General features: G+C 40.5%; 1 protein-coding gene and 1 pseudogene across 6 annotated transcripts in view; one reads left to right on the plus strand and one right to left on the minus strand.

Moving 5' to 3' along the window:
• NSD1 (nuclear receptor binding SET domain protein 1) overlaps window positions 1–14949 on the minus strand; it is a 175977-nt gene that overhangs the window by 28013 nt on the left and 133015 nt on the right. For all 6 annotated transcript variants that reach the window (XM_023185002.3, XM_023185005.2, XM_023185003.3 and 3 more), the window contains 2 exons: window positions 5667–5823; window positions 3796–4001 (listed from right to left, as the gene is read on the minus strand). In XM_023185002.3, the coding sequence (XP_023040770.1) occupies window positions 3796–4001; window positions 5667–5823 (363 nt within the window). The remainder of the gene's footprint in view (window positions 1–3795; window positions 4002–5666; window positions 5824–14949) is intronic.
• Window positions 7060–7990, plus strand: LOC111521606 (annotated as a pseudogene).

The following is a 14949-nucleotide window of genomic DNA, read 5'->3' on the forward strand; positions in this document are numbered from 1 at the left end:
TACAGGCTTGAGCCACCGCGCCCGGTCTTTTTTTTTTTTTTTTTAGCTCATCAGTTATCGTTACTGTTAGTGTATTTTATGTTTGGCCTAAGACAATTCTTCCAATGTGGCCCAGGGAAGCCAAAAGATTAGACAACCGTGCTTTAGATGAGAAAACAATAAACAGCTAAATGACTTTAAAAAGCCCACAGATACCATCTCCTAACAATTACACTTCATCTGCTTAGCAAAGTCACTGCCTTTAGGCCTTTCTTTCCTCAGTCCTAAACCTCCCACTTTTGGAAACATGCTACTTCTTAGGTGCCCCAGATATTGTGCTCACTCTCCTCTGGCAGAAATTCAAAGTTGAAGCTTTGTTCTCCTTCTTGCCTCTTATCCTAAGACTTGTTTTGTAAATATAAACTATTAGCTCTAATGATACACAGATCTTCATAAATAATCTACACTCAAGTCCTGTACTTCTTTTTCGAGACAGGGTCTCACTCTAACATCCTGGTTGGAATACAATGGCACAATCCCAGCTCACTGCAGCCTCGACCTCCTAGGCTGAAGTGATCCTCCCACCTCAGCCTCCCGAGTAGCTGAGACTACAGGCATGCACCACCATGCCAGGCTAATTTTTCTGTAGAGACAAGGTTTTGCCATGTTGCCCAGTCTGGCCTCAAACTCCTAAGGTCAAGGTATCTGTTTGCCTCAGCCTCCCGAAGTGTTAGGATTACACACGAGTTACTATGCCCGGCCCCTGTATTTTCTCATGCTTAAAAGATTGCAATATCTGAAAAGTCCAACAAAATCTTAAGATTCTCATTCTGCACTTAAAACTGTTAATTCATTATTCTTCACCCACATTAAAAACTCTGAGAATCCCATTCTTCCCACTTTCTCTGTGCCTTTCCCCAAGCTCTGTCATCCTTTAAAGAAACTCTCCCCTCTGACCCATCCTTTTTCTTCATTTCCTTGTTTGTATGTGTTCCATGGAGTCATCTAAATTGTCCTAAATTGTGTCCTTTCCAGGAGAATCATCTAAATTGTCCTAAAATGTGTTCTTCTAAGGAGGCAGACTAGGACATTATTCAGCATGTCCTAGTCTACCTCCTTAACATCTATCCAATATAAATCATATTCTCCATCCCCATGAACAATTCACTGTTAGTCTCATTCTTTCTTTCTTTTTTGGTGGTGGTGGGGGTAGGGGGTGGGTGGGTAGACACACAGTCTCGCTTGCTCTGTCACCCAGGCTGGAGTGCAGTGGCATCAGCCTCGCCTCCAGGGTTCCAGCGATTTTCCTCCCTCAGCCTCCCAAGTAGCTGGGATTACAGGTGCGCATTACCATGCCTGGCTAATTTTTTTTTTTTTTTTTTTTTTTTTTTTTGAGACGGAGTCTCGCTCTGTCGCCCAGGTGGGAGTGCAGTGACGCAATCTCAGCTCACTGCAAGCTCCACCTCCTGGGTTTACGCCATTCTCCTGCCTCAGCCTCCCGAGTAGCTGGGACTACAGGTGCCCGCTACCTCGCCCGGCTAGTTTTTTGTATTTTTTTAGTAGAGATGGGGTTTCACCGTGTTAGCCAGGATGGTCTCGATCTTCTGACCTTGTGATCCGCCCATCTCGGCCTCCCAAAGTGCTGGGATTACAGGTTTGAGCCACCGCGCCCAGCCTAATTTTTTTTTTTAATTTTTAGTAGAGACAGGGTTTCAATGTGTTGGCTAGGCTGGTCTTGAACTCCTGACCTCAAAGGATCCACCTGCCTAGCCTCCCAAAGTGCTGGGATTACAGGCATGAGCCACCTTGTCCGGCAGAGTCTCGTCATTTCTGCCTCTCACCTTTTAAAAGGCCCAACAACGTCGCAGGCTGAAGTTTTTAAAACTCTGCTCTAATTAGGGATCTAGTTAGATCTTCATCCTTTCAGGAAAATAGCCCAGTACTCCCCCAACCATGTGCTGAAACCTTCCCAAATACTTGGAGGTTGCTAACTCAGGATTTTATTAACAGATTCAACATGTGCTTTCCCATGTGATGTCTTCTTGATAAAATGTATCACATTTTAAGTCCTTTTGCTTCTTCAAAGTCAGTGTAGAGGTTAAGAGTTTAGATTCTGGCTCTACTATCAGAGTGAGAAACCTTCCTCTATCACTTACTGGTATTGATAAGTTGGGGGCAAGTACTTTAACATTAATGTGCCTCAGTTTCCTCACCTGCAAGATCAGGATGGTATCTACCTCATAGGGTTATCATTAAGCACTTAAAGCAGAAAATAAACAATGAACAGGGTCTGGCAAACAAAAATGGTAACTATTATTATTATGATGATTCACTCCTCAGAGTCACTTAGTAATCATCTATGACTTCCAAACACTGCTCCCCAGCTTCCTCTTGTCTGTTCCCACAGCATATACAATGCACACTTCTGCCACAATATTAACAATACCAAAATCCCAGCAGATATTTCGCCTACTGTTATCTATTTCAGATTCCCCTGCAAAAATACAAGTTCCAAGAAGTCACAGGCACCTAGAAACTCCCTCACTGAGGCAGAATCTCAGAGCTTAGGCAGGCTCAGACCTGAGGTATTCCTTATACTCCACCTTCTCCCCCAACCTCAGTGGTGGCCAGCTCTGTGCAGGCCAAAACACTGGTCACTTGATCCCTGACCACCTGAGATTACAAGACTCAAGATCCCAGCTCCTGAAGTATTAGTACTAATAGCACAGTACTATGTATTTTTGTATTAGCAGTAGAACTGATAGATAGCCCATATCTCTGTATAGAAACCACAAGGCAAACAGGTTAAGTGAGGAGCTACTAAAATAACATGTGGCAACAGAACCTTTGTTAAACTTGTTCCCTATCGACATTACTCCCATTCCCTAACCAGGAAGCTTTACCTGCTTAGAATCTTTTTCCATGTCACTTGCTTAGAATCCCTTTTCATCTCACCCTATAGACAAAATCTTACACAGATGCTCCTCATGTTAACAATTGGTTTACCTGGATATAACCCCATCATAAGTTGAGGAACATAATGGAAGTACATCATTGTAAAGCTGTAAGTTGGACCATTTTGAGTTCAGAACCATTTGTACTTTAAGGACCAAATATATTAAATAGCAAGAGATATATTATCTTTCGAAGGACAGCTAGAGGAAGAAGGTAATTACCACTAAGGGGATACCAATTAGGTACTCTGCAGGGACACTTTTTATAATCCCACTGAATTCCAAGAGCAAACTTTCTCCATTATATGATAAGAGAAAACCAGGTTCAAAGTTGATTCGACCATCTGGTAAGTAGTAAAACTAGTTCTGCTGATAACAGGGTACCCTGCCTTCATTGCTAGGCCAGTTTACAAAACTTTATTTTGATTCACAGCATTTATGCTTTGACCTTTACTAGTTTGCTCTACAATATCTGGTGAATTTTATTTCTTTCCAACAAGCTTTAAAAAAGAAAGAAAAGAAAAGAAAAGACCAAACTCCTTGGAGCAAATGTAGCTCCGCTAGAGTCTAGCAAACTGAAGTGTTTCTTCTATGAAATAGTTTCAGAACTCCATTATTTGATGGAATGCTGAGAAAGCAACTGATAAGTCAAAAAAAAGCTCAAGGAAATTCTAATTAAGTAAAGATTAAGGTTCAAAAATAATGAGTTACATGGGTCAACTTCCTTGCAAAATACAGTATTTGTAGCCACATAATGTCCTGAGAGGACAAAGGCAGTTTCAAAATGTGAATTCTAAAACAGAGCAGACACTCAGGCAACAGAGGTATATGTTTGCCTGAGAAACAAAAAGGATAAAGTTACCTTTTTTATATGTACCATCCACTCCTTTGCCCATCTTATCCTTGCTGCTCACATCACCCTCCATGTAAGGGAAGACTCGGGCCTGGTGAGTCCACAAATAGTCATTAGATCCAAAAAAGAGGACAGGGAACTCTCCCACATCATGTCTCATCTTATCAATGTTGGAAGGAACAGCTCGAGGATGGCAGATCTCAGCTGGCCACCACCTGGGAAAGGTGAAAAGGAGAAGGGAAACCTCTAGAAAGCTGCAAAGCATTAGGAAAATAATCTACTCATATAAGAGTAAGGATTAGCAATGTCTGTCTGTCCACATTAAAGTCCATCTTACGGCATTCTTACAACCTAACTAGAACACAAACAATTGTATGTGCTAGAAGTTGGAAAACCCCTGCCCACATTCTTATACAGGCACACACTCCCTTAGACTCAATTATTCAACTTCAAGGACTCTACCTAAAAAAAATAATGATATAGGAACAGACACTTATGACAATAACATTCACTGAAGCATTATAAGAAGGAAAAATTGCAAAAAATATAAATGCTCAACATCAAGAAAATAATAGCATTACCCATGGTATACTATACAAAATAAAATCCAATTTGGCCTTTAAAAAGGAAACTTTCAATAATTATAGAAGAACAGCACCAAGAAATCAAAACACAAACACATACAAACAAAATCAAAGAATGTAAATTACTACACAACCATTTTAGGGAGACAATATGGTATTACCTATTAAAGCTGGAAACTTCTATCTACCTACTTTACTCCAGAGAATGCCCTAGAGAAGGCCCTAAGTATATAAACCAAATATATATTTGTATATAAGTATATACTTATAATCAAGGTCCCAAGTATATAAACCAAGAAAAACTGACCAAATGTTCACAGTCCAAACAGGAAAATGGGTAAGTGAACTAGACATTATGTGACTGTATAAAGGAACAGTGAACTATGAATGAACCAGCATACTATACTATGATGAATCTCAGGGGCGTAGAAGTGAATGAAAAAAGTTGCAGAAAAATATATCAACAATAATTCCTTTACATAAAGGTCTAAAACATACCAAAGAAAACATTAAACTCTCACAGAACGGCGAAGGAATGAAAAAGCTAAAATTTAGTATAGTGATTACCTCTAGGGGTAGGAGAGAATGGAATCAGGGCATGGAATAGACCTCAAAAGTACCAATAGTGTTCTATTTAAGTGGAAGGTACATACACAGGTGTCACTTTTGTTATTCTTTAAAATTATGCATGTTACATCCTTTGTGCTTTCCACATTCCATCAAAATATTTTTAAAAAGAAAAAAAAATGGCTGGGCACAGTGGCATGTACCTGTAGTCCCAGCTACTCAGGAGGCTGAGGTGGCAGGATCGCTTAAGCCCAGAAGTTTGAAGTTGCAGTGAGCAATGATCACACCACTGCACTCCAGCCCGGGTGACAGAGGATACCCTGTCTCAAAACAAACAACCCAAGACACAAAACAGTAATAATCTGTAAAGACAGTTATTTTGGATGGTGGGGGGACATAACTGTGGATTGGTACATCTGGGAGTACATATGCTGAAATGTTAACAATGTACCTGCCTTATGAGATTATTAGTGTGTTTTCATTTAAAAAAACTTTCCAAAAAATACATAAAAGAAAAAAAAATTTTTCCACAGAGAACATGTATTATTCCTATAATTGCAATTCATAAAGTTAGGTTTCTTTTCCTATAAGGAAAAACATCAATAAAAAGAGGGGAGGAGTACCATGCCTAATTAAGTAGATCATTAGAAAATACGTTAAGCATTGTATCTGAGAGGTCTCAAGAAACAGAGGATAGTAAAAGAAATGAGTGCTATTCTCCAGGATTACCTGTATCGTCCAACTTTTACCCAGACAATCTCCCTATAGTGTGGCTTTTTGCCTGCCTTACAGTCATTGCAATACCAGTTTCCTTCAGGGATATCAATGTTCAGGCATTCACGATGAAAAGCAGCAGGGCAAGAATCACAGCACAGAAGGCTGCCTCCTGTGGGAATAAAAAAAAGTGGCATTCAGATCACAATATCGCATTTAAGAACCCAGTTAAAATAGCTTTTGCTCAGCTCTTAACCAGCTTAGGGCTTATTAGTTTAACTAGTTATCCAGAAAATCTATGCTGAAGAAGTATTCCCGCTCCAACATTCCTGAACACTGCTCCCCTGAAAGCTTGTTAAATTCACAGCTAATAAACATGAGATCCTATTGGCAAAATTAAGTTAAAGCAATGAAGTCACAAGGAAACCTATAAAAGTCATGGATGTGTAGATCCATACACACACACATATATATATTTTTTTCTTTCTCTTCACTAAAAGACATACTAAATAAAAACATTATCAGTGACACACAATGACCAGAGTATAAACAGCATAAGCTTTATTTAACTCTAGTCAGGTTCAGGTTGGAATTCTAGCTCTAGGACTACATGCCTTTGAGAAATTCACTTTCCTTGCTGAGCTATAATTTCCTCAGCAGTAAGGAGTTTTCTCTAACAAACAATAACCACATTTGTTTGAGGACTCACCTAGCTAATAAATCACCTAGTAGCAGCTGACATATAAGTAGTAACTCTATATGGTTAGTTCCTTCCCTCCTTTTAAAATTACTAACTTTTCGGCTGAGCGCAGTGCCTCAGGCCTGTAATCTCAACACTTTGGCAGGTTCCGGCGGGTGGATCACCTGAGGTCAGGAGTTACAGAATAGCCCGGCCAACAGGGTGAAACCTCCTATCTACTAAAAAATTAGCCAGGTGTGGTGGCACATGCCTGTATTCCCAGCTACTTGGGAGGCGGAGACAGGAGAATTGCTTGAACCTGGGAGGTGGAAGTTGCAGTGAGCCAAGACCGAACCACTGCACTCCAAGCAGGGTGACAGGGCAAGACTCTTGTCTCAAATAAATAAATATATATTTTATAAATATATAAATAAATAAATATATAAAGTTCTGAAACTTTCAGAACACAATAGTTTCAGCAGATAGGCAGGCATTTTATTTTGTTGCCAAAAAGAAATGAGCCACTGTTGCCAGAAATGAGCATGCTTCAAACATATTAAACTCAAACGTGTAATTCCAAGTTTTACCCTGAAGAGGTGAGTAAAGCCTTAGCAAAGAATATATTCGAGTTAATCTTGTTCTCACTGTGCTTCTTTAACCTCTTAAAATCCTACTATAGAAAAAGGCGGGGGTCTTGGCGACTGGAGGAGTTAGGAGGTGTGGGCCAAGATGGCGGCCGCCGAGGTCGCGAACTGCATCATGGAGGTGTCCTGTGGCCAGGCGGAAAGCAGCGAGAAGCCGAACGTCAAGGGCATAACGTCCAAAGATTACTACTTTGACTCCTACGCCCACTTCAGCAACTCCATGTTTCACAACCATCACCTCTTCAAGGACAAGGTAGTGCTGGATGGGGGCACGGACACAAGCATCCTCTGCATGTTCGCCAAGGCCGGGCCCGCAACGTCATCGGGATCGAGTGGTTCCACTAGCTCTGAATATGCGGTGAAGATTGCCAAAGCCAACAAGTTAGACCCCTTGGTGACCATCATTAAGGGGAAGGTGGTGGAGGTAGAGCTCCCGGTGGAAAAGGTGGACATCATCATCAGCAAGTGGATGGGCTAACTGCCTCTTGTAGGAGTCCATGCTCAACACTGTGCTCCACGCCCAGACAAGTGACTGACGCCCAATAAGCCTCATCTTCCCAGACCGGGCCACACTGTATGTGGCAGTCATCGAGGACCGGCAGTACAAAGCCTACAAGATCCACAGGTGGGAGAACGCTTATGGCTTCGATATGTCTTCCATCAAAGATGTGGCCATCAGGGAGACCCTAGTGGACCTGGTGGACCTGAAACAGCTGGTCAGCAATGCATGCCTCATAAAGGAGGTAGACATCTACACCGTCAAGGTGGAAGACCTGACCTTCACCTCCCCGTTCTGCCTACAAGTGAAACAGAATGACTACGTACACGCCCAGGTGGCCTACTTCAACATCGAGTTTATGCACTGCCACAAGAGGACCGGCTTCTCCATCAGCCCGGAGTCCCTGTACCCGCAATGGAAGCAGATGGTGTTTTACATGGAGGACTACCTGACCTTGAAGACGGGTGAGGAGATCTTTGGCACCATCGGCATGTGGCCCAACGCCAAGAACAATTAGGACCTGGACTTCACCCTCAACCTAAATTTTTTTTTTTTTTTTGTCAACCTAAATTTCAAGGGCCATCTGTGCGACCTGTCCTGCTCCACAGACTATAGGATGCCCTGAGGCCCGACTCTCCTACCCTGCACAGGCCCACGGGCTGAGCGTTACTAGACGATTGCGGGGCTCCCCCTTCCTCTCTCTCCCTCCCTCCCTCCCGCAGAGGAAGTTTTAGGGGCCTGGGCTGGGGGGATGGGGAGGGCACATCATGACTGTTTTTCATGACTTAACGTTTTTATATGGTTGCATTTACGCCAATAAATCTTCAGCTGGGAAAGAACAAAAAAAAATTCCTACTATAAACATACTTCTGTTGGCATTTTATATATAATTTATTCCCATGCTGACTTTTGCCTTTTTTTTTTTTTTTTAACAGTCCAGAGATCTTTTATTTTTTTAACACCTATGATGCCATGAACTCATAGGGAATAGGTTCCAGCAGCTCAGGCTCCTTCCCATTGGTTCTCACAGTATGCTTCTCTGAGTGGAGCAGGCTAGTGCTTCAGTTGAACCCAGGTAACTTTCTCTTCGGCTTCTTTTTCTGATCATTTTCCTTCACACGTTTCAGGAAGCTATCTTGGCTCTTAGAGTGCTTAATGTGCTCAATATGCACATTGAATCTCTTGCCAAGAATCTTGCCCTTGTTTACAACAATGCCAACAGCATGCTGGGTAACACTGTAGACTCTTTCAGTTTTGCCATGGTAACACTAGTGGGGCATTCCTTTTTGAAAAGTACCCATTCCCTTGATGTCTACAATATCACCTTCCTTATAGATTTGCATATATGCAGCCAAAGGAACAACTCCATGTTTTGTAAAAGGCTGAGAGAACATGTATCAGGTGCCTCTCCTCTTTCCCTTTGTGTTTTGACATTTTGGCAAATTACAGGAAGATGGCAGTTCCAGCCAAAAGGACCTTTACTTACTAATTCTCTTCAACAACCTCTTAAAATAAGAGTGGAAGTTTTATTTGTTTTTTGTTGGGGCCAGGGGTGTGTTTCAGATCAGACTCCTACTTCAACTGGAAAAGCTCGCCTTTTGTCTGTATTGTATAGTGAAGCTCAGATTCAGAGTAAGATTACATTTGGAAATGCATCTGCTGCTAAAAAACAAGTCTGAAGAACAATTATACAGTCCCAAACTCTATTTAGCTATTTTGGTAATCAAATAACCTAAGAATGGTACACTAACAGTGACATAAATTCAACTAGCCCAGTGGCAGGATACCTTCTGCAACATTCCTATCTATGCTTAGTCACTTGCTGAATTACAACTTGTTTAGTCTGCTTACACAGTCTTAGCAGAAAAATCTTCCTTTCATTAAACTGGCATTCATGATGCACTAGAAATATTTCATGTACAAAAAGGCACTCAAAGAAGGATATAACACTAAAAGAAACCTGGATAAAAGAAAACCCACTGAATAAAGGTCAAAGGTCAGAGCTGAGGGGACAAAGTGTCAAGCACCTCTGTATTTCAGGACAGAGCACAATGCAGATTGAGCTGAGAAAGAACATGAGGCAAGAAATCAATAGAACTACTCTGGGTAGATAGATGGGAAGCAGGAAAGGAGGGTCTATCTAGTGACACTAGAGGTAATATATAGGAGAAAGCCGGAAAACCAGGAAGAGAGAAGAGGGAAACCTGCATGAGTCATTAAAACAAAGATGAAATGAGACACTTGGTGGAAGAGAGAAAGAAAGAGAAAATGTATTGTAAACATACTGCTAAATTGAAAGGGTCCAATTCCTTACAATTTGAAATTTACCAATTATCCTACTACCTGGGTTAACTACCTTTAGTCCTCTCCTTTACATGAGGGGAAAAAAAAGTTGTAAGACTATTTTCTATCCCTGTTCACTAACCACAGGATAATCTTAGTTTATGGGAGCAGTCCTTGGGCTTTTTGGCCTCAGGCTTTCCTTGAATTTACAGGACCACATTATGCTCTTGAAAATTACAAAGAAACCCAAAGTGATTTTGTGTATACAAGATATACTACAGATATTTGCCAGAGATAAATTAAAACTAAAAAAATTTTAAGTTTCTAAATTCATTTTATTATTTTAAAATTTTTATTTCCTAGTTCCTGCAAACAGATACTAAGAATTAATTCATTAAACATGATTAACATTTTAATAAAAACTATACGTTTCCTCATTTTTGTCACAGGGTGGAGTACAGTGGTTGATCTCAGCTCACTGAAACTTCCACCTGACAGGTTCAAGCGATTCTCCTGCCTCAGCCTCCCAAGCCATGCCATTTTTTTTTTTTTTTTTTTTTAAGAGATGGGGTTTTTTGCCAGGTTGGCCAGGCTTGTCTGGAACTCCTGGATTCAACTGATCTGCCACCTCGGCCTCCCAAAGTGCTGGGATTATAAGTGCGAGTCATTGCACCCGACCCATTTTTGCAAATATTTTATTTTTTTTGAGACAGGGTCTCGCTTTGTCACACAGGCTGGAGTGCAGGCACACGATTTCAGCTCACTGCAACTTCCATCTCCCTGGTTCAAATGATTCTTCTGCCTCAGCCTCCTGAGTAGCTGGGCCTACAGGCATGCACCACCACGTCCAGCTAATTTTTGTATTTTTAGTAGAGACTGGTTTTGCCATGTTGGCCAGGCTGGTCCTGAACTCCTGGCCTCAAGTGATCCTTATGCCTCCCAAAGTGCTGGGATTACAGGCATAAGCCACCGTGTACAGCCCATTGTAGCAAATATTTTAAATTGCATTTGTTGCAATATGTTATCTGACACACATGAAGAAAGTATGGCCTCTCAGATATATTGCTGGAAAAGAGTGCTAAAATAACCTGTTCAATAACTATGGATATTCATTCTTTGATACTATACTAAAACTCCACAGTGCAGAGTTTAGTTGCAATGTGGAAACTGAAACTATGTCACTAAACTTAAAATGACTACACTAAAATTCATTGATCTGTCTTCTACTTTGAATGGATCTTTTACACATGCAAGGTTTTTAACATCGTGCATTAGCTATATTAAAAATATTGCCTCGTCCCTACTAAAAATACAAAAAATTGGCTGGGCATGGTGGCACACACCTGTAGTCCCAGCTACTCGGGAGGCTGAGGCAGGAGGATCACTTGAACCCGGGAGGAGGGGGTTGCAGTGAGTCGAGATCGCGCCACTGCACTCCAGCCTGAGGACAGAGCCAGACTCCGTCTCAAAAAAAAAAAAAAAAGGTTCATTGAGTCATGTGCATCTTCGAAATGGCCTATTATAATACTTTTAAAATCACATTTATTAATACTACCATGATCCCATCAGTAAGTACTAAGAAGCTGTAAAGCTGAAGGTAGAAGATAATAGTTTATGAAAATTTTAGTTTTCACTTAAAAGCTCAAATTTTATCATTGGCCATTATTTTGCAGTTGTTTTTCTTGGATTGACAGGTTCACAGTTGTTCATTTTCAAGTAAATGTCTGCTACATATCCAAGCATGAATAACCACAGTTTATCAGTAACTCTTACAATTAAAAACTGTTCCATGAACAATGTGGATAGTTCAGCCTGAAACTCAGTTGCATGAGTGCTTTAACTCATGATAACCATCAGTATGCAAAGAAACTGCTTTATGTGTACTTCCCACTTCATCACAGAGAATAGGAAAACAATGTTCACTTCATGGACAGGATACAATAAAACTAAGGTGTTTTACTTTAAGAAACTTCTAAGGTAAAACTGCCATGCTTTTACTGCGAGTAGGTGATGATACAGAACGCAATGACTGCTTATTTGTATTGGTTTGGAAGTACTGCCTTGGTTTATACTAAGGTGGCAACAGTTTTACCCATCCACTGACTGTGTACTATCTTTCAGATTTCAACTAAGCGAACAAAGCTTCCAGAATTAACTAAACGCCAGTCTTTGACTACAGAGACAATATATCGCAAGTAAGGAAAATTATTCTTTTACAGAATTATTGGCATAAACATACAAATCTCCTTAGTGATGTGAATTCAAAATATGTGAGACAAGTCTCAACCAATTTAGAAAGTTTATTTTGCCAAGGTGAAGAACACGTCCATGACACAACCTCAGGAGATCCTGGCAACATGTGCCCAAGGTGGTGGGGGTACAGCTTGCTTTTATATATTTTAGGGAGATAAGAGACATCAGTATGTGTAACATTGTCATTGGTTCTGGGAGGGACTTGGGGTTCCAGGTCATAAGTAGGTAAAAAACAAAAGGTTGCATTCTTTTGAGTCCTTCATCAGCCTTTCACTGAATATACAATTTAATCTGGCTCAGTGAATCTGCATTTTTACCTAAACAATAGGGCACAGGAAGCAATCAGGTATGCATTTGTCTCAGATGAGCATAGGGATGACTTTCTGTCCCACACCAGTAAAGATAAGCTATCGGTTTCCATTGCCAGGGTGAAATTCAACAGAACAGAGCAATTCTCCTGTCTCAGCCTCCCAAGCAGCTGGGATTACAGGCTTCCACCATCACACCTGGCTATTTTTTGTATTTTCAGTAGAGACGGGGTTTCACCATGTTGGCCAGGCTGGTCTCAAACTCCTGACCTCAGGTGATCCACCTGCCTCAGCCTCCGAAAGTGCTGGGATTAGAGGTGTGAGCCACGTCGCCTGGCCTGTAGCTGTATTATTGAGGAATAAAACGGGAGGCAGGTTTTCCTGATGTAGTTCCAAGCTTGACTTTTCCCTTGACTTAGTGATTTGGGGCTCCAAATTTTCCTTTTGTGAATTTATTTTCCTTTCACAGTGATAGCTTTTTTTTTTTGGTTATTTTTTGTTTTGTTTTGTTTATGAGGTCAGTCTCACTATATTGCCCAGCCTGGTCTTGAATTCCTGGGCTCAAGCAATCCTCCCACCTTGGCCTCCTGAATAGCTGGGACTACAGGCATGCACCAACGTGTTCAGCTTCTTAGTGATATCTTAAGAAAGAGGAAAGAAAAAGAAGGTATTGTTTTCTTGGAGGAAGTCATCTTGCAGGGAAAGTGGATAATAACAAAGATAATTTTTAGAAGAAAATCAAACAAAATGAGGCAGGCTGTGGAAAAAGTCAGCCCTACAGAGAATTAAAAATGAGACCAGAGACCATTTAAACTTATTTTCTCACTGTGCAAGGGTTTTAATCATATCTTTTCATTTAATTGATGCTATGTGATAAATATGACTGTGTGATAGGGAATAGAGCCTATATTTTATTAACAAGCAAACCAAGACTTAGTAAAGCAATTTGACTAAAGAGACAAGCCAGAATTCAAACTTGGACTTCAAGATTCTAAGTATAATGTTCATTCTTTTACATATATTGACTTTTTATAAAATTAATCCCTCAGAATGTTCAGAGCCAGCCAGGTTTTCAGGAAATTGTATAATTAATAAGTAGATAACAAAAAAATTATTTCCAAGTAACTACTAAATCAACAAAATAAAATCTGAAAATAAAAGAGAAAACTGAAGAACTGGTGCTACCCTCATCACCAGAAGATAGTGGAGCAAAGTCCACAAGGAACCTAGAAAAATACCATTACAAAATACCAATACCACTACCATGAACTTAGAAAAGTATCATTTACCTTTGTACTAGATATCCTTCTAGTACAAAGGCAAATGATGCCTCGAAGCAGAGAAATGAGCACCTGTGGGCTCACAGAAGTTCAGACAACCAAGAGAAAAACTGAAATAAGGAATTCAGAACTTTAAGTATTACAGTTAACATACTGGTGATGAGTGCTAAAATCTTCCATTTAACTAGCAAAAATCAAGTTGTCAGGGATGATAAGCATAGAAAAGAAAATATGTGAAAGGTTAACACTAACTCTGTTCTAAAAAACAAATATTTTAAAAATGAATAAAATGGCCAGGCGCACTGGCTCACGCCTGTAATCCTATCACTTTGGGGAAGCCGAGGAGAGTGGATCAACTGAGGTCAGAAGTTAGAGACCAGCCTGGCCAACATGGTGAAACCCCAACTCCACCAAAAAAAAAAAAAAAAAAAAAAAAAAAAAAAAAAAAATTAGGGGGGCACAATGTCGGGCGCCTGTAATCCCAGCTACTCAGGAGGCTAAGGCAGGAGAATCACTTGAACCAGTAGGGGCAGGGTGGGGAGCAGTGCGGGGGCAGGGGTTGCAGTGAGCAGAGATTGCACCACTTCACTCCAGCCTGGGCGAAAGAGCGAAGAATAAAATATACAGAAAATTTATCTTTCTTCTACGTTCTCTTTTAAGAACTAATATTCCTTACAATAAGAAAATATATAACTAAAGTTCACAAATCCCTTCACTTTTTCCATCACGTTCACTCTTTTTCTATTAATGTGCATAAAATTGCTTGTTAAAACATAATTACATGATAATACTATTTTCAATAATTGTTTCTATCTAGGTATCTGACCTATCTGCTGACATGCATGAATGTCTGCAGTAATGCCACTTAGTATTAAGCAATGATTTCTTTTTCTGGTGGTGGAATTAAGTGAATTTTTGTCTTTACTGCTTCAATTGTTTATCATTTTAACAAAACTCAAGTCATTATTCAAAATAAGAAAAATAAAACCTCTCCCTATTGGGCAACAAAGCCAAGTTTTAAAAGTTCTGCTGGACAGGCGCAGTTCAGCACTTTGGGAGGCTGAGGCGGGCGGATCACTTGAGGTCAGGAGTTTGAGATCAGCCTGGCCAACACGGTAAAACCCTGTCTCTACTAAAAATACAAAAAATTCGTCAGGCATGGTGGTGGGCACCTGTAATCCCAGCTAATCAGGAGGCTGAGGCAGGAGAATTGCTTAAACCTGGGAGGTGGAGGTTGCAGTGAGCTGAGACTGTGCCACAGCGCTCCAGCTTGGGCAACAGAGTGAAATGCTGTCTCAAAAAAATAAAAAAACAAGTTCTGCTATATAATCATTAATTTGGGACATCATTTC

The sequence above is a fragment of the Piliocolobus tephrosceles genome, chromosome 4, assembly GCF_002776525.5.
Source record: "Piliocolobus tephrosceles isolate RC106 chromosome 4, ASM277652v3, whole genome shotgun sequence".
Classification (NCBI taxonomy): domain Eukaryota; kingdom Metazoa; phylum Chordata; class Mammalia; order Primates; family Cercopithecidae; genus Piliocolobus; species Piliocolobus tephrosceles.